The sequence below is a fragment of the Callionymus lyra genome, chromosome 13 (assembly GCF_982586985.1).
Source record: "Callionymus lyra chromosome 13, fCalLyr1.hap1.1, whole genome shotgun sequence".
Taxonomy (NCBI): domain Eukaryota; kingdom Metazoa; phylum Chordata; class Actinopteri; order Syngnathiformes; family Callionymidae; genus Callionymus; species Callionymus lyra.
Genome location: NC_141830.1, coordinates 2,209,360 through 2,229,949, shown reverse-complemented (window position 1 = coordinate 2,229,949; position 20,590 = coordinate 2,209,360). Strand labels below are relative to the sequence as shown.

The 20,590-nt window shown below is 42.3% G+C and overlaps 1 protein-coding gene across 1 annotated transcript; it reads right to left on the bottom strand.

Moving 5' to 3' along the window:
- Nucleotides 1-8,268: 8,268 nt before the first annotated feature.
- On the bottom strand, nucleotides 8,269-14,466 carry LOC148066959 (hydroperoxide isomerase ALOXE3-like). The gene is made up of 16 exons (XM_087806254.1): nucleotides 14,374-14,466; nucleotides 14,145-14,307; nucleotides 13,899-13,946; nucleotides 13,393-13,597; nucleotides 13,250-13,331; nucleotides 13,072-13,191; nucleotides 12,907-13,010; nucleotides 11,505-11,677; nucleotides 11,294-11,437; nucleotides 11,029-11,232; nucleotides 9,784-9,870; nucleotides 9,546-9,712; nucleotides 9,300-9,421; nucleotides 9,134-9,234; nucleotides 8,900-9,070; nucleotides 8,269-8,829 (listed from the first exon to the last, which is right to left on the bottom strand). Exons 2-16 carry the CDS (start codon nucleotides 14,289-14,291, stop codon nucleotides 8,650-8,652), a joined length of 2,055 nt encoding a protein of 684 aa, XP_087662380.1. The 5' UTR covers nucleotides 14,292-14,307; nucleotides 14,374-14,466; the 3' UTR covers nucleotides 8,269-8,649.
- Nucleotides 14,467-20,590: the final 6,124 nt, after the last annotated feature.

The following is a 20,590-nucleotide window of genomic DNA, read 5'->3' as shown; positions in this document are numbered from 1 at the left end:
TGATAACATATTCATGATGACAAAGTAACTTTTGATAACATATTCATGATAAAGTAACTTTTGATAACATATTCATGATGACAAAGTAACTTTTGATAACATATTCATGATGACAAAGTAACTTTTGATAACATATTCATGATAACAAAGTAACTTTTGATAACATATTCATGATGACAAAGTAACTTTTGATAACATATTCATGATAACAAAGTAACTTTTGATAACATATTCATGATGACAAAGTAACTTTTGATAACATATTCATGATAACAAAGTAACTTTTGATAACATATTCATGATGACAAAGTAACTTTTGATAACATATTCATGATAACAAAGTAACTTTTGATAACATATTCATGATAACAAAGTAACTTTTGATAACATATCCATGATAACAAAGTAACTTTTGATAACATATCCATGATAACAAAGTAACTTTTGATAACATATTAATGATAACAAAATAACTTTTGATAACATATTCATGATGACAAAGTAACTTTTGATAACATATTCATGATAACAAAGTAACTTTTGATAACATATCCATGATAACAAAGTAACTTTTGATAACATATTCATGATAACAAAGTAACTTTTGATAACATATTCATGATAACAAAGTAACTTTTAATAACATATTCATGATGACAAAGTAACTTTTAATAACATATTCATGATAACAAAGTAACTTTTGATAACATATTCATGATGACAAAGTAACTTTTGATAACATATTCATGATGACAAAGTAACTTTTGATAACATATTCATGATAACAAAGTAACTTTTGATAACATATTCATGATGACAAAGTAACTTTTGATAACATATCCATGATAACAAAGTAACTTTTGATAACATATTCATGATGACAAAGTAACTTTTGATAACATATTCATGATAACAAAGTAACTTTTGATAACATATTCATGATGACAAAGTAACTTTTGATAACATATTCATGATGACAAAGTAACTTTTGATAACATATTCATGATGACAAAGTAACTTTTGATAACATATTCATGATGACAAAGTAACTTTTGATAACATATTCATGATGACAAAGTAACTTTTGATAACATATTCATGATAACAAAGTAACTTTTGATAACATATTCATGATAACAAAGTAACTTTTGATAACATATTCATGATAACAAAGTAACTTTTGATAACATATTCATGATAACAAAGTAACTTTTGATAACATATTCACGATAACAAAGTAACTTTTGATAACATATTCATGATAACAAAGTAACTTTTGATAACATATTCATGATGACAAAGTAACTTTTGATAACATATTCATGATAACAAAGTAACTTTTGATAACATATTCACGATAACAAAGTAACTTTAATTATTTTTTACTTTACTTTTTACTTTAATAAACTTTATCATTAACAGTTCATATCTTCTCTTGCATATTTGTATCATTATATATTAATTGTTTGTATCGAAATGAGTGTTTAAGTATTGACACAATAATAGTTCCAAACAATATATTTAGTTTCTTGGGTGGAGAGTATTTGACGGAGTGAGACGTCATTCTCTCACAATTGAATCTTTGGCATTATTTTTGGACCTGGTTCTGCTGCAGCTGATCCACCATGTTGTTCCGGTTCGGTGTGGTTCTGACTCCTGGGTCGACTGAGCTGGAGATGTTCGTTTCAGGCTCACGTGTAGAAATGGGTCACTGGGATCCGGAGGACGCGGTTCCGATGACGTCATCGCGGAGTAACACTCCACAACCGCCGCATGATGGCGTCATCACCTCTCGACCATGTCTGACGGCGCCTTCTGGCGCCAAAAAGTTAAAAAACCTTCTCAGGTCTTTATTATTATTTCTGTTGATTTCATTTCCAGCAAGGTTTCAAAAGTGAATTATTTAATTTCCCTTTAAATTGTTTTGTTTATTAAGCTCTATTTTTTTTTAAAGCCGAGAAATTACAGAGAAAAAACGTTGTAAAAACCAATATAACAAATTTGAAATAGCTTCCTGCATATTACTGTAAACTCTGTCGTCTTCAAAGCTGTGCTTCGACATCCTGCTGATGATAAAACCGCTGAGTTATGATCATAATCTCAGGTTCTACGAATTGGTGCTCCAGCCTCTAACCGCTTCGCTATTGGTTTACCCCCGAGGCACCGCCTCGTCTCCGAGAAAGCCTGATGGACTCGCCACCCAGCTGGGTGCAGTCCACTTCCTACAAAGCAGGGAAATAACCGCCGCACTTCCTCCAACTGAAAACTAAGCGAGGACGGCTGCTGGGTTAGAGGGCTTCGCACAAATTTGTAGAACCTGCGATTATGTTCATAAATCAAGGGATCTATGTCATTTGGTGCTCTGCCCTATAACCTCTTCGCTATTGGTTTAAACCCAAGGCGAAGCCAGACGGGATAAATGTACCCCCAGCTGGACGCCCCTCCTGAAGCAGCATCGCTAGGGCCCTTTCCACTTCCACTGGGGTCTTGGGCCTCGTGGGGGGCACAGCAGCACAAAAGAGCCACTAAGGCTGCCACCACACCACAGGTGGAATGTGCCCTCAGTCCACTATGAGCAGATCCACCCGCTGCTTGGTAGGCCCAGATAATGGCCGATTTCACCCAATGAAAAAACCTCTGGGAGGAGATCGTCTCACCCCACTGGCATCTACCGTGGCAGATGAATAGGGCATCAGAGCGCCTAAACACAGCCACCAGTCGCAAGTAATAGGCCAAAGCCCTCACTGGACACTACTTGCCTTTATAGGAAGATGATTGCACCCAGCTGGGTGGCAAGTTCATTAAGCTTTCTCAGAGAGGATAAACCAATAGCGAAGCGGTTAGAGGGCGGAGCACCAAATGACGTAGAACCACACCCCTTCGAGTATGTGAGGAACTGAAGTGTGTTTTCCTTACAGGTAACGGGCCTCATCACGACAGATGTTTTGACGAGTGGAACGTCCTTGACGGTGTTTACTGTCATACCATCTCTCACTGGATGGAAGAAACTGGGCACACAGACGAGCTGAAACACACCACTGACTTCTACCTGAGTGTGGCGGAGCAGCAGGCCATGCATTACTCCAGGTGAGTCCTTCTCTGCTGCTCTAGTCACAGGTTCATTAAATAAGTTCTTAAACATTCGTAATGTCAGGTCTTAAAAAGACCCTGAATATATTTGCCGAGTCAATGATGCAGATGAAAATTTATTCCAGTATTAATTTGAACATTTCTTTAACTTCCGCTTCCGGTGAGCCTTTGATCGGCTGCTTGAACGTGAGCTCCTGCAATAATTGCCAAAAACAGTCGTTTTAACGACTATTTGTCCGGATATTATGCTCATATCACTAAAGATATGTCTCAAGCATCTCGGATCTATGATCGTGATGCTCTTTTCAACATCAGAGAGTCGATGGAAGATTATAACCGCGACCGTTACCAACGTCCGGTGAATATGTTTCTGGCTCCGCTTCTCATCGATTCGGACTCTGTGGAATATCGTTTGATCTCTCGGCTACGATTTCCACAAGCGATCGAGTCGGTCTGGAGTTCAGGTCAGGATGAGACGCGCAGTCGCGATCGCTCGGAACAACTCTGACGTCATCGGACGTCATCGATGTTTGATCGACATCCCTCTCACGGCAGAGTATGAAGACACATCAGCGCTGCCGTCTGTCCAGACCTCAACAAAAGGTGGTAAGATTTTTTCATTTCCTTGCTTTAATTCGGCTTTTACTACCGAGTTGAACTTCAGTGACAGCTGGTACCCACGTGACCGCTGTTCGCTTCAAAAGATCCCGCTCTGCGCGCCTGTCAGTGACGTCGTCAGTGACGTCATTGGTGCTGAACGTAGGACTTCTTAATGTTCGCTCCATTACTAATAAATCCTTTATTCTTAATGATCTTTTCACAAGAGTTAATTTGGATTTATTATGTCTTTCTGAGACTTGGCAGAGAGAGGAAGAGTTTATTCATCTGAACAAACTCTGTCCAGTAGGGAGCGCTGTCCTGGGGAAGCCTCGCCTCTCTGGTCGTGGAGGAGGTCTTGCTACTGTTTTTAGGGAGCGTTGTTCTTGCAAAGTGATTCAGACACAGGAATTCACTTCTTTTGAATCTCAGATGATCTTGGTTGGTTCTACAAGACCTTTCTATTGTGTGTCAATCTACCGCCCGCCTGGTCCTGCGGCGATGTTCTTGAAAGACTTTAGTGACTTCTTATCTTCCATTATTCAAATAGAATCTGTCCTTATTCTTGGAGACTTTAATCTTCATGTTGATGACGTCACATCTTGTTCTGCTAAAGAACTTTTAACTTTAACTGAAGCCTTTAATTTTGAGCAACATGTTTCTGAACCCACTCATCAAAAAGGTCACATTTTAGACTTAGTTTTTACTCTTGGCCTGAACATTTCTAATGTATCTGTACATGATGTCCATCTGAGTGATCATTCTCTTGTATTGTTTAACCTGGACTTCATCCCTGAACCTAAGCCTTTGAAAGTTAGGTCTCAGAGGCGTGTCATCTCAGCCGATACTGCAGACAGTTTTTCTGCTATGTTTGACGCTCTTTCCTTTGATGACTGCCCAGACGTGGACAGTTTGATTCACTGTTTCACTGGTCATTGTGTTGAAAAACTGGATCAAATGGCACCTGTTAAATCAAACTTGAAAATTCAGAAAAAACGGTGCCCTTGGACAAATGAAGATCTCCTGAGTCTGAAGAGACTTTGTCGAAAGTAAGTAAGTAAGTAAGTAATATTTATTTATATAGCGCTTTTCGAGACCAGGGTCACAAAGCGCTTAAACAATCAAAACAATACTCAAAAAAGTACATACTTTAAAGATCAAGATAATACTGAGCGTCTCTGGAAGTCCACTAAACTTGAGGTGCATAGACTTCACCTCAGGGATCTGAGGACTTCTTACAATGAGATGGTAGAAACTGCTAGATCTGATTACATCAGAAAACTGGTAGCAGCAAATAGGAAAAACCCCAAAGTTTTGTTTGACACGATTAATTCTCTCGTGTCTCCTGCTCCTCAAATCACGCCTGTCTTCTGTGAAGCTGACAGCAATGCATTGTTGAGATTTTTCATTGACAAAATTAAATTGATCAAAGAGAAAATCTCTCCCCCTTTGTTTGGAACCCCTACTGTCTCTGAGCCCCTCTCCTCCTCTTGGTCCTCCTTCACTGCTGTATCTTTGGGTGATATTTCGGCACTAGTGAACAAGATGAAACCCTCCTCTTGCTCAGATGACGTCCTTCCTTGTGGGCTTTTTATCAAAGTATTTGATGTAATTGGCCCCTGGGTTACCAATATGGTGAACCTCTCCCTTTCCACAGGGGTTTTTCCCAATGCATTTAAACATGCCATTGTGGAGCCTCTGCTCAAAAAAACAGGCTTAGACCCAACTGACCTCAGTAATATAGGCCTATTTCTAAGCTCCCTTTCTTGTCCAAGATCTTGGAGAAGGTGGTGTCTGAGCAGCTGTCTTTGTTCCTGGATCAGAGCGACATCCATGAGAAGTTTCAGTCTGGCTTCCGTAAACATCACTCTACGGAGACAGCTTTATTGAAAGTGTCCAGTGACATCATGATGTCGGCTGACTCTGGTCAATTCACTGTTCTGGTTCTCTTGGATCTGTCCTCAGCCTTTGACACAGTTGATCACCAGATCCTGCTGAGAAGACTGAGGGATGAAGTGGGACTGTCTGGGTCTGTGTTAGAATGGTTCTCATCTTACCTTTCTGGGCGCAGTTTTAGTGTATATGCCAATCAAATGAGGTCTGAATCGGCAGATCTGTTGTGTGGAGTCCCTCAAGGTTCTGTTCTGGGTCCTTTATTGTTTTTGCTGTACTTAGTTCCCCTCGGTAAAATCATTCAGAGATTTCCAGATGTTTCTTATCACATTTTTGCTGATGACATCCAGCTCTACTGCTCTTTTGATCCAACTGAGCCCCAGAGGCTGAACAGCTTAGTCAATTGTTTGCTAGAAATCAAACAATGGCTGAGTGAAAACACTCTACAGCTAAATGTGGACAAAACTGAAACACTGGTGATTGCTCCTGATGATAAGATTCCAGGGTTGAGTCAGTACTTGGGTGACTTAGGTCAGTCTGTCAAACTGAGCCTGAGAAACCTGGGTGTTGTATTTGATAAAGACATGTCTCTTGTTCGACACTGAAGAAAACTGACCAGAAACTGTTTCCTTCAACTGAGAAAAATCTCTAAACTTAGGAAAATGTTGTCGGAACATAATCTGGATCTTATAATCCATGTTTGTTTCTTCTCGTCTGGACTATTGTAACAGTTTGTTTTCATGTCTTAACAAGAAGGATGTGTCTCGTCTGCAGTTGATTCAGAACTCTGCAGCGAGAATTCTGACCCGCTCTAGTAGAAGAACTCACATCTCTCCGGTCCTTAAAACTCTTCACTGGCTTCCAGTTTCTTTCAGGATCAACTTTAAAATTCTGGTTCTTACTTTCAGATCTATTCATGGTCAGGCTCCTCCTTACATCACTGATCTTATCCAGCCTTACACCCCAGCTCGGGCTCTGAGGTCTGTGGATCAGAATCTACTTATGGTTCCACGCACACGACTCAGGACCAGAGGAGAGAAATCTTTTCAGGCTGTTGCTCCTAAGCTTTGGAACGATCTTCCTCTCTCTTTGCGCTTGATGGAGTCTACTGACTCCTTTAAGAAACATCTTAAGACGTTTCTATTTGTTCAGGCTTTTCCTTGAATTTCTCGAACTCCTGTGGTGTTCTCAGTATTATCTTGATCTTTAAAGTATATACTTTTTTGAGTATTGTTTTGATTGTTTAAGCGCTTTGTGACCCTGGTCTCGAAAAGCGCTATATAAATAAATATTACTTACTTACTTACTTACTTACAATTTGGGCTCCTAGATGTTTAAGATGGTGTAGCACCTTAGTGCGCTTGATGGGATTGTTGAGGCATTTGCAATTCCAACTGCAAAATTTTAACTCACCCATAGTTTCTACTGTACTATGTCTGAAGAAAGTTATGCATAATGCTTGAAAGACAGGAAATAATAAAAATAAATAAGCACACAAAGTGGTTAAGACTTGTACTGATGGCGGACCAGGCATGAATACCAAACACAGAACAAAAAAGAACAATCCCTTAAAATAACATAACCCAAACCCCACCCTCGTTGGCAGAAGTGACCCCCAAACGAGACACGCCCAAACCCTAACAAACACACTCTCTTGGCAGCTTTCATATCCTCCACTACAAACTGCTGCTCCTAACTGGATTGTGTCAATAACACAAATAAGTAAATATTAGTTGCACACCTCTTGAACAAACAAAACTTGACGAAAAAAAAAATATATATATATGTTTATACAGTATATATTTGTGATAATGATAATCTATATAAACAAAATGTATTTAACACAGAAACTTTGTAGACAACAACTCACTCAGAGATTTGCTAGAAATCAAACAATGAGTGAAAACACTTTGCAGCTAAATGTGGACAAAACTGAAATTCTGGTGATTGTTGATGATAAGATTCCAGGGTTGAGTCAGTACTTGGGGGACTTGGGTCAGTCTGTCAAACTGAGCCTGAGAAACCTAGGTGTTATTGTCACAACATGATCTGGATCTTGTAATCCATGCGTTTGTGTCTTCTCGCCTGGACTATTGCAACAGTTTGTTTTCATGTCTTAACAAGAAGGATGTGTCTCGTCTGCAGTTGATTCAGAATTCTGACCCGCTCTAGTAGAAGAACTCACATTTCTCCGATCCTTCAAACTCTTCACTGGCTGCCAGTTTCTTTCAGGATAATTTTAAAATTCTAGTTCTTACTTTCAGATCTATTCATGGTCAGACCTTCCATCAGTGATCTGATCAAGACTTACACCCCAGCTCGGGCTTTGAGGTCTGTGGATCAGAATCTACTGATGGATCCACGCACACGGTAAGCTTTTGAACGATCTTCCTCTCTCTTTGTGCTTGATGGATCTACTGACTCTTTCAACAAACATCTTAAGAGGTTTTTATTTGTTCAGGCTTTTCCTTGATTTTCTGGAAATCCTGTGTTGTTCTCAGTATTATCTTGATCTTTAAAGTATATACTTTTTGAATATTGTTTTGATTGTTTAAGTGCTTTGTGACCCTGGTCTGGAAAAGCGCTATATAAATACAAATTACTTACTATTTAAGTCAAATTTCCTGTCCGGGAGGTCGTCTCTTTCCGGCCAAATTGTTCTTTTAAGTTCCCTGTTCCCGATCACCCACTGAGAGACATCATAGTTTGTCTTCCTGTAATCTAATTATTCAAATGTTTTCGGGCGGGGGTCACCTTCTCTTCCGTCTTTCACTCCCCCTTTCCCGGGTGTGTCTTGCTTTGTTCTTTGATATAAAATTTAAGGTGTGATTTGCAGATAAACGGATGTTTGAATTTTCCTGTGTCGTATCTAATTCTGTTCCAAGCTTATCTTGAAACTGTGTGAATCAGTCTGGAGTGGAATGTTGATTGTTAATGTGTAGTCAAACGTTCCTGCTCTTAGATCAAGCGAGTAATTCATACTTTATATTTTGATTATCTTTTAGTATTAATTTAAGTATGGCGTATACGTATAGAATCATTTTAATCTAACACTATCTATCTATCTATCTAAATGGTTGTGCTGTTCTCGATGTTGACGGGGTTCAGGTAGGTGTACGGGACCTCCAGCTGCTTGTTTCTTGAGTCAACAGCTTCGCTGAAGTGTGACAACTTTGCCTGAAACTCTTTGATCATCATCTTCACAGCAGGTTCGTTGAATCGTTCCTCAGGATATTGACCCAGAGGTACCTACAGAAAAGTAAGAATCAGCATATCTGTGTGGATGAGAAAATGCATAAACATGTGCGAAAAAACTTACAAAATCTGTGTATGTTTCTGAGAGCAGGCGCACCATTGCCACAAATGTGACCGTCTCGCCAATGTTTGGGAGGGTCTCTAAAATGCCCTCCATGGTAGACTGCCCTTTGACGGTGGGAGGTGGCTTCTTCAGCAGGAGCGAACTGTTCGGGATGAAGCTCGTGTAGTCGAACTACATTTAGAACAGAGTAATTATGTTTCACTTTAGACAATTGTCACAACTCGAATATCATACCTGGCCTCCATTAACAGCAACGTGTTGCGCAGACACAGTGAATACCACCATAGTGACGAACTTGATCACTTCCTCGACTGCACTGAAGGCGCGAGGTATCCCTGTTTACAGGTCAGCACAATGGTCGGTATCAGTTGCCACCCAGTGATAGTGACGCATTTCATACCTGAGGATTCTCTGGACAAAAAGCCATGGACGAATATCTCATGGATCCAGTCCTGGAGTTCAGTGTCCTTTTGAACATCCTTGTCAGAGGTGTAGAAGTGTTCTATTACCGCTCTTACAAAGCTGCTCCATTAAAAACAAAAATGTTTGTGAAGATCTTCATAATGGACACAGTATATACTGTATATATTAAGACTCTTAACACACTTTATCCCAAAGCTATGACATAACTTGTCAAACATCGTACCTGTTGACGATGTCCCACAGCCTCAGCCCATCATCTCTGTAGTAATAGTTGGGGATGGATTCCAGGCCTCGTGCTGGTATGTTCTCTGGCAGGCACATGGAGCTGTAGGTGTTTTCAGCATGAGACCTTTTCATGAGCTCCATCAAGCCATCGAACCCAAGCGAAGTCTAAAAAAACATGCAAGAATTAGGACAACTTTTAAAGGCTAACATTTTACATGATGCTGTTGAGTCCCTACAATTGTGAGAGGTGCGCCTGGTCCAAGGAGTGCTTTACGGCCTCCTGAGTTAACATGAAGGGTTCCCCGGAAATGTGGTATAAGAAGCTGTAGAGAGAAGAGAAAGAAGGTCATTTGAAACTCTCAGCAGTAACGGCAGCAGATTATACGTCTGTCCGTCTTTCTGTAAGAAAAAAAGTTCAGAGAAATTGATAGAGTGATGTTAGCTCTTCCTGCTTGCGAAGTACGTCCATTATCTAAAGGAGTTTTGCAATATACCTTCAAACCTGTCCATTGTTGATTTGCGATGTTGACACCTCTTGGCTTGAGAAAGGGTTTCTTCTTTGTTACCGCTAACACTCTTGGTGCAACTTAGGCACATCATCAGTGTTGTATCCTGGGTTCATAGGGTGTTTTGTGTCTCGCAATAGACACCCTCGCCCAGGTGACCCAGCCAGGGTTGATCAGGCCCTGGATTGTGTTTAAGTAGCTTATTTAGCCCACGGATCCCCCCGCTTGATCCACAGCCACCTGACGCCTTTTCTGCTGCGTCGGTGATGTCTCTGGAGCCTTTCCTTATCTGCAGTCCCTTCACTCCCAACATTTTGAGTGCCCTGATGAGAGACTGGCCGACGAACCCTCTGCACCCGATCTCGATTGTGTTACATCGTGTCCTCCATCCCCTACTCGGCGTTCGCCTGCCAGCTCCTCATACTTGGCCCTCTTCCTCTCGAAGGCCTCCTCCATTCGGTCTTCCCAGGGGACAGTCAGCTCCAGCAGGACCACTTGCTTTGTTGTTTCAGACACCAGGACTATGTCTGGCCTGAGTTTGGTCACCGTGACTGTTATCAGGGAACTTGAGCTGTCTTCCTAGGTCTACCTTCAGCTGCCAGTCCCGAGCTGTTGCCAGCAGCCCCCCTGCTTGAGTCCTGCGCTGCTGTGGCTTCTCCCCAGCTCTTTGAGCAGTGGGTTTTTTCAAATAGTAGTAAGAGGGTGTGCCAGATCACTCAATGGTTTCTTTGAGTCAGTTCTAGATATTGTCAAGTCACAAAACCTTTCCTTCAATATTGAGAAAAGTGTGAGCAATGCTCCATGTTAGTTGTTGGTGTTTCGTAAGAATGGAAACCCATTCTTACGAAACATGGAAACCCATTCTTCCGAAACAACACATATCTAACAAATACAATCCTTTTTTTCAAGATGTCAACAGAACACATCCACTCACCGGTTTCAGCTTAAAAAACATTTCCTTTGTCTTATCATTACCTTGTAGAGAGGATGAATCCCTGGCAGGTTACGGAGGGTGGAGATCGTGAAGACCTCCGCCATGTAGTGAGTGTTCATGAGGTGATGGACTATCTGATGGTCCATCGCGTCAGCACTTTTGATAAACATCTTGGCAAGGATCCAGTCGGTGTCGCTGTCACTTGGGAGGAAGACTGGGTTCTTCTCAGAGGGTTGCCGATAGAGCTGCAGAGAAAATTAACTTATTGAATCTTAGTCATACAAGAGCACGTTGATGGGTTTTTACCTGTATCGCTATTGGCATCAGCTGTTTCTTCATGTTCAAGTAGAACAAACAGAATCCGTCAACCACATGCATACGTTGTCCGTCTTGAATTCCTGTGATTATTTTCTCCATTTTCTTGTGGTCCACGATAAATAAATTTCCGTCCTGGTTGCATAAATTGTTACATGGTTACATCCCAGAGAAAATTAGATCCAGGAAATCAAACTCCGACCTTCAGCTCCTTCCGCAGAGAACTGCCGTCTCCCAGAAACGGCTTCAACATTTCCTCCGTGACTCGGAAGTTGGAAGGAATCTCTGTGCAGCGTTTGATGACCATGGGGTTGGATCCGTTCAGGAATTGGTACCCAAAGAACTCATCGTCTTTCCAGTGCTCGGTAACGTACTCTAGACGACAGAGTTGTTGAATATGAGCTTCAATTGCATTTTGAAGTTTTCTTGGTAAACTAAGTAAGATTAATACAAGTTAAGGAGAAGATCCATTTGCTAATGGGAACAAAATAATGTGGACTCTTTTTGAAAGCAAGTCCATTTTTGTGGTTTTGTTTTTGAAGGAGTTGCTGCTCAAGATATAAGAGTGGTAGTAAAAGACTTTTGTTGAAACATAAATTGTATTCACACAACAAACGGTAGAAAACTGTTGCCTGTGGGAAAAAAAGTGAGTTTTTGAGTGTTTGTACCTAAGAAAAAGGTTCTGATTAAACTGGCTGCGCAAGATTCCAAGATTCACTGTAACGACTGCTAAAGGCTAATTTCACAAGCCCTTTTTTTTTGCTGCATCTTGATGTTGTTGTACTAAACCGGTAATTAGGTTGAGGAGGAACTGGTTTCATGCAAATACCCAGTAACATTGTTATGGGACCAAGGGTTGACTCAGAGAAATTGAAGACTTTGAAAGAGATTTACAATCCACCCAAACTTCTGAACACCACGTTTACCAGATTCCGTCTTTAGGACGTAAGAAGGTTCTTAAGAAAGGTTATTCTAAGGAGGAGCTCCAAAATATGAGTGATGCATTGTTTTTCTTCTCTACTATCTAGTCTGTTTCTGCCACAGTGGTCTGCAGCTATGAGTGCTTTACAATGGTTTTATTAATCCATGATGTGGACGATACACATTTCCCTGACGCGACTTGACTACTGAGCATTTGGTCGCTAAGAAGGCTGTGAGTTTTCAGCACAATCTTACAATTCCTTCTGTCAAATATCTTCTTACGAGTAATTCTGGAAACACGTCATGCTGTTGGAACACTTATAAAACAGGTCTGACCAGAACAGGATCTATTTCTATGGTAACTCACATGGATCACAAGAATTTTCTGACCAACGTGGAATTTTGTACCAAGGTACATTTTTTTCTCTCTGTGGGCCAAATATTGGCCGTATGGGTAAGGGTGTAAACAAAACAAAAAGTCTAAATTTAGTAATTTAGTTTTAAACCAATAACTCCACCTCGCTTCCAAAACCTGAGGGACATCTTTAATTCGCTTCCCCTTATTTTCTTTAGTATTCGGGATTTTAGCAGATTAGCTGTTGACAAGTAGGTCTGAGTCCTTCCAGTTCAAGGTCACTAATACGCCCGATATGGGAAAAAAGCAGCGTTAACCAACTAAGTACCTGACATGGTTGTCCTTTTCCACCAGAAGATTTTCTTCAGGTCTTCGATGCTCTCCCATTTTGATTGAGAAGACAACAGCCCTTTTAACTTGAGCTCAAAGCCACTAGAAAAATAAGTGTTAATTCAACCATGAATCAAAGCGTAAATGAGTCAAAAATACTCACGTCAGCCTTCTCGTGTGACTTATTTCAGACACTTTGGATGGAGTAAATCGAATTTCTGAAGGTATCTCAGGTACCTCGAGAGGACTGTAGTGAGGTACTCCGTCATCTGTTACTCTCCACCTGAGAAACAAACAGTTGTTATTGTAAATCTCAGCAGACACCTTAAAAAGAAACTTACTCAAATGTTTTCTTCTTGTGGATCAACTCCTTCTTTCTGTGCTCCACCAGGAGAGGGTTGTTCTCCTCAAAGACTCTGGTGGCTGGAATAAAAAAAACATGTTTAAGTAGCTACAAGATTAGCTTCAGAAAACAAATACTGACCATTTCCTCCTCGGAGCTCCAACTGCGTCAGTCGCGATATCCACTTGTAACAGGGAAAAAGAAGAGAATCCCCCTCTGGAGTCTGGACCACGATCCTTGAGCAGTACCACTCGTCTTCTGGCAAAAAGAAGAACGCCTCCTTCTCCACCTTGATCAGCTGGAGGTTCCCCAGAGACTTGGGGGTTTTCACCACATAGTACCCACCCTGAGGTTGATCAAGGGTCACATGTCAAACCAAACGTGTTGATGCAGGTTTAAAGCAACATCTCAACAGGTCAGAGCTACAAATAAACCAGGGATTACTCGTAATAAATACAATCTGTTCCCACTCCAAGTGAAACAGTCTCAAGTCCTGTCCCAACAACAAACAAACGTGAATTATAGTCAGTGTTGATTCCTTAAGATCCCAGATTTCAGAAGACGATAACTGAAGAACCAGTGAAGGAACATCGTTTCCCAGGCTAGCTTTCATTCACAGCAGAAATATGAGAAACCAGGGAACTCACCTGGAGGCTCAGATCATTGGGTCCCCGTGCAGGGTACAGGTTTTGCTTCTACAGACGAGACACACAATATATGTTGGTTTTCTGATGATAATCAAATCATATTTTAAGTATAAGACATTGTCAAAGATCAAGGTTTGTGAGGTGAAGACATCGTCGTCAATTAAATGTATGGCGTTCATTAATGTTCCAGACTATATTAAATCAAGGTTCTCACAGTAACAGAGAAGAAACCTACTCAGAACTTACTGTCCCAGTCATGAAGTCCAGTCCATAGTTGTCCAGCTCAGTCCGCTCACTCTGCCCCTCGTCTCCGACCAGAGTCACGAACACGTGGTCCATTGTACCCGAGTACTTCAAGTCCCCGGTCGTTACTGCCAACTTGTACTCAGCCATGGTCAGCGATCTCAGTCTAGGCAGGAGATGAGAGTTTAAGGGCATAAATCACCTTCAGCTCAATATTGTCACTGACACTTACTATAGTCCGTCAAATGTGTATCAGCGTCAGGTGCTCGAGCTCGTCTGTGTCCTTGAGAGACCTGTACCACTGACTGAGTCTTTTATCAAGTCCCGAGAGCAGCGTGTTCTCAAGTTTCAAGTCGTACGACCTGTTGCCAGGAATTTCTATTTACGACCTCACTTTACAGCCTCTCACATCAAGAAGATCGTCTCATAGTTCGTTGCTCCAACTGTGAGAAACCATTTAATTATGTTGTGTTTAAACATGTATTTTAAATTGTGTGTATTTCTAGTCAGTGTCAAATAAAAAACACCCAGATATTCTTGTATTTTCTTAAGTTTTTATATCTTTTTAAAAACTTTGTATTTTGTAATTATTATTATTATTATTATTTTTTAAATCCCTTATTTGTCCCGCGAGGGGAAATTCGGTAGTGCTTTTGACAGCCATTCACACATACTGATGGGAGTAGGCTGCACGTCTGCGCCAAGTCTACCATCAGGAGCAATCAGGGTAAAGTGTCTTGCTCAGGGACACAACGACACAAGCTTGTCTGAACCTGCAACCTTTTGGACTGCAGGCAACCGCTCTACCATCTGAGCTATGACGCCCCCAATAATAATTAATAATTAATTACACCATAATCTAAAATATTATAAACTTGTTTATTCTCTTGCATGTGGGCGTCTATGCCAGCTTCTTCAGGCAAGAGGCGAGGGACACCCTGGACAGGACGCCAGTCTTTTTCAGTTCAATTAACATGTAAGGTAAGGTAAGGTAAGGTAAAAGGTAAGGTAAAACTTTATTGATCCCTCAGGAGGTCTCCTTTGGGAAATTGTTTTTTACCAATAGCCAGCAATTTTTCATAAACAATAAAAAATAATACATAAAAAATAAAATAAGAAGAACATAAAGAGGAAGAACAAGATGACACAATCTAAGTCTAAAGACAAAGACAAAGGACATAGGTCAAGGAAAGAAAAACAACAAAGACAAAGATACAAAGACTAACATGGAACAGAACATCCAGATACTTTCACTCCACTCCGCCCCCGAACTCAGAATTGTACAATTTAATAGCCCGAGGGATGAATGAGTCCCTGAGTCTATTTGTTTTGCACCTGGGTAGGAGCATTCGTGCACTCATTCTGCTTCTCTGCTCACTGATGACAGTGTTCAGAGGATGACTGTCATCATCCATGATGGACAGTAGTTTGTTCAATGATATCCTCTCAGCAACTGTCACCTGTGAGTCCAGCTTCATTCCAACCACAGAACCAGCCCTCCTGATCAACCTGTCCAACCTGTTGACACTCCTCTTGGACACATTTCCACCCCAACACACCACAGCATAGAACAGGACACTGGCCACCACAGACTGGTAGAACATGCAGAGGAGCTTCTTGCAGATGTTAAATGATTGAAGCCTCCTCAGAAAGTACAGTCTACTCTGAACCTTCTTATACACATGGTCTGTGTTGCAGGACCAGTCCAGTTTACTGTCCATCCACACACCGAGGTACTTATAGTTGTCCACTATCTCCACCTCGTCGCCTCTGATGGACACTGGACGTGGCTTTGTCCTGGACCTCCCGAAATCCAAGACCAGCTCCTTGGTTTTTGAGGTGTTCAGCTGCAAGTGGTTCCTCTCACTCCAGTCCACAAAGTCACGTATCAGACTCCTGTACTCGTCTTCGCTGTTGTCCCTGATGCATCCAACAATGGCAGTGTCGTCAGCATACTTCTGGACGAGACTCAGCTCTGAGTTGTAGCAGAAGTCTGAAGTGTAGATGGTGAAGAGGAGAGGGGCCAGTACTGTCCCCTGAGGTGCTCCTGTACTGCACACCATAGTGTCAGACTTGATGTCCTTCAGCCTGACATACTGTGGTCGATCAGTAAGATAGTCCGTAATCCAGGAGACCAGACCAGGGTCCACATGCATCTTAGTCAGTTTGTCCTGCAGCAGAGTGGGTTGGATAGTGTTGAAGGCACTAGAAAAGTCCAGGAACAGGATTCTCACTGAACCGCTTCCTTTATCCAAGTGGGAGTAGGTCCGATGCAGGAGGTGAAGGATGGCATCTTCCACACCAACTGCTGGCTGGTAGGCAAACTGCAGGGGGTCTTGCGCGTGCTGGACTTGTGGCGTGAGATGTTTGAGGACCAGCCGCTCCAGTGTCTTCATCAGCTGCGAAGTCAGTGCCACCGGTCTGTAATCATTCAGCACACTCGGTCGGATCTTTTTAGGGACTGGAACGATACAGGAAGTCTTCCACAGAGTTGGTACTTTCCCCAGCCGTAGACTGAGGTTGAAGACATGCTGGAGTGGCTCAGCTAGTTCAGCAGCGCAGGTCTTTAGCAGTCGAGCAGACACCTTATCAGGACCAGCAGCCTTCCCTGGACGAATCCTCCGAAGTACATCCTGTACCTGGAGTGAGGTGAAGCTGGGAAGTGGTTCTGTGGAGCTGGGGGGGGCACAAGAAGGTGGGGCAGGTCCTGAGGCGGGCAGCAGTGAGGGTGAGGTGACCCAACCAGAGGGGAAACACACTTTCACAACAGCAGCAGCAGGACAATGAAAATAAAGTGCATGGAAAAAAAAGAAATAGTAAAAGAGATAATAAAATAAAATAAAAATAATGGATGATGAAGGACCTTCTATAACGCTCCGTCCTACACTGGGGGTGCCTGAGCCTGCCACTGAAGGAGCTGCTCCTCCACGGTCAGGTGCAGTGGGTGGAGAGCGTTGTCCCTGATGGAGGATAGTCTGGAGGGTGTCCTCTCTCCCACCTCCTCCACCGAGTCCAGCGAGCGGCCCAGGACAGAGCCGGCCCTCGTGACCAGCCTGTTCAGTCTCTTCCTGTCCCGGTCCGTGCTGCCTGCTCCCCAGCAGACCACAGCGTAGTGGATAGCAGAGGCTACCACGGAGTCATAGAAGGTTCTTAAAAGTGGTCTGCACACTCCGAAGGACCTCAGTCTCCCCAGGAGGTGGAGGCGACTTCGGCCCTTCTTGTACACGGCGTTGATATGTGTGGACCAGTTCAGTTTATTGTTGAGGTGAACACCCAGTTAATGTATTTATTTTCCTACTAGAATATGATATAACTTAATAATAATAAGAGAAAGAAAGACAAACCTTCTTCTGGTTTAACACTGTTATTCGACACCATCTTCAAAGGTAAACCGGTTTGCAATGGAGCCCTCGGGAGATTGAACCGACCACTCCTACTCCACTTGATTTCACAACTGATCATATCATCTCTGATGCGTGTTCGTCCTCATGTAATTACAAAAGTCTAGACAAATTTTCCAACAGGCCTCAAAGCCACCATCATCATCCCGGTCCCGAAGAAGTCGTCCCTCTCCAGCTACAACGACTACCGCCCGATCCGATTACTCCAATCCTCATCTAGTTCTTCGAGCGGCTAGTCCTGCAGCACATGAAGTCTGAGCTCCCCCCCGCCCTGGACCCCTTCCAGTTTGCATATTGGTCTAACCGCTCGACTGATGATGCCATCTCTGCTGCCCTCCACTCAGCCCTCAACCAACTGGAGACTAAAGACTCGTACGTCAGATTGTTGTTCATCGACTTTAGCATCAACACCATCATCAGCAGCTCATCCTCAAACTGGACCAGTTGGGACTCAACACCTCCCTGTGCAACTGGCTGTTGGACTTCTTGACGGGGAGACCACAGACAGTGCAGGTCGGCAGTAACACCTCCAGCACCATTACACTGAACACAGCCCCCCAAGGATGTGTGCTGAGCCCCCTCCTCTTCACTCTGCTGACCCATGACTGCACCCCATCATCCAGCTCCAACTTCTTCATCAAGTTTGCGGACGACACACCTGTAGACCGTCTCATCAACAACAGCGATGAGACGGTCTACAGGTGTGAGGTCAACTGACCACGTGGTGCAAAACAATAATCTCCACCTGAACGTAGAGAAGACTAAGGAGGTCGTTGTGGACTTCAGGAGAGTTGTTAGAATAAAATTATTATACACTATACGTATACGCCATACTTAAATTAATGCTAAAAGATAATCAAAATATAAAGTATAAATAACTCGCTTCATCTAAGAGCTTAAATGTTTAAATACACATTCACAATCAACATTTCACTCCAGACTGATTTACACTGTTTCAAGACAAGCTTGAAACAGAATTAGAGACATAACACCGGTTATTTAAAAAAACGTCTGTTTGTCTGCCTTTTCACACCTTGGGTCGTGGATCAAAGAACGAAGTGGCACACATCCGGCAGGGGGGGCTGGAAGACGGAGGCCCCCACCCGAGATCATTTGAATGATGGATTACAGGAGGGCAAGATAGGAAGTTCTCTCTGCGGGTGATCGAGACACAGGCAACTTGAAAGAACCACTTGCCGGAAAGAGACGACCTCCCGGCCTGGAAATGTGTCTTAAATATCGCAACCTTTTCTCGGGGACTATTAAACTGTACAGTCGCCGAGAGGAAGTGTGTCCGGTTGCGATTGTAAAGCTTGTATTTTGTTTGACTTGAAGCGGTGAATAAACGACCCCTGACACACTCTCAATTGACCATCTTTCTCCACAAAGCGAAGTATAAGAACTGGAAGTGACGGCGTGTTGGAGCGACCGGAACGGACTCCTGTTTTGACCGTTTTAAATGGTGCCTTGACGACGGATTCGTAGTGGAGAGTCTTTGACAAAAAGCAGCGACTGATTGAAGTTTTCTTAGTCAAACGAACGGGCCCAAACTAAGGTAAGCAGAAAACCTCTTATATAAATTTCTGCATTCAGTTTCGTCTGGCTGAGTTAATCGATGTCTGAAGCTGTGTGAGTGGAATGGGTTGTGGATGGTTCCGCTTCTAAGACAAAGAAAAAGATAGCTTGATTTTTGTGGTGTGGTTTGGTTTTCTGTTACGACTCTCGGTCTATATAGTAACCATAGATTGAATAAAATTGGCTTGGGATTCTTTCGAGTGGCAAACTAAGCTCCATTGGCACTTTACAGGATATCTATTTTCACCCCTTTAGAGACCGCTTGAACCCCGAGAGTACGAATGGAATGCTTTCTTTAAAAAAGCTTTTCTTGGTTAAATAATCAAGTTTTTTATAGGTTATGCTGCCTTATGAGTACTTATATTATGATAAAAAACAAAAACAAACTTTCTTGATTAATGCACCGTTAACGCAAATGTGTGTTTTTCAAGTTTTGAATAAAGAAATTTATAGATAAGCTTTCTTGAATTTCTATTGGCTAGAAAAGAGAGTTTTTTTCTTGTAGGTTTTGTGCTGCGAGTTTATTTAAAAAAAGAGTAAAAACGGCTTACTTGGTCTTTACCAAGTTATATGAAAAAGTAGTTTTACGGTCAACTACCGTAGACTTCTATTGGTTGAAAAAGGCGTTTTTGGCTTGTGAATTTCATATTACAAGTTTTTTATACAGAATTTTAATCATTATAATATAAGTATTCTCAATCAAGTAGTACTCTTGCATCCTCACTGTATAATGCTTGAACAATCTCATTTCGAAGACATTGTTCTGACAGAGAAGTCTTAGCAACATAAATAAATAGTGGTGACGTTGATTTGAAAATAAAACTAAAAAGACTTCATATAAAATAGATGTAGTTTTAGATTTAATGGTAAAAGAATGATTTCCAAGGTTCAGCACAGGTGAAGTCAGACAGGTGAGGTCAGACACCATAACACCCCAGTATCAATTCTGCTGAAATAAAAGTTGTATGTTTTGCTTGTATTTAACCAATATGTGTCTAGTCCTCCTTTGCAGGATATAGTTGAAGGAGACAAAGGAAGCCTAAACGCACGACGGTGAGCTCTGCGTTGGATCCGCTGCAGTTCGCCTACAGGCCAAAGATGGGGGTGGACGACGCCGTCATCTACCTGCAGCACCGGGCACTGACTCATCTGGAAGCCGCCGGTAGCACTGTGAGAGTCATGTTCTTTGACTTCTCAAGTGCTTTCAACACCATCCAGCCGGCGCTGCTAAGGAAGAAGATGGAGGACGCAGGAGTTGGGACACAGCTGGCAGCATGGACGATGGACTACCTCACCAACAGGCCGCAGTATGTGAGGCTGCAGGACTGCAGGTCCGAGGTGACCATCTGCAGCACCGGGGTGCCTCAAGGGACAGTGCTGTCACCTTTCCTTTTTTCCCTCTACACGGCAGACTTTACCTATGACTCCAGCAGCTGTCACCTCCAGAAGTTTTCTGACGACTCGGCCATTGTG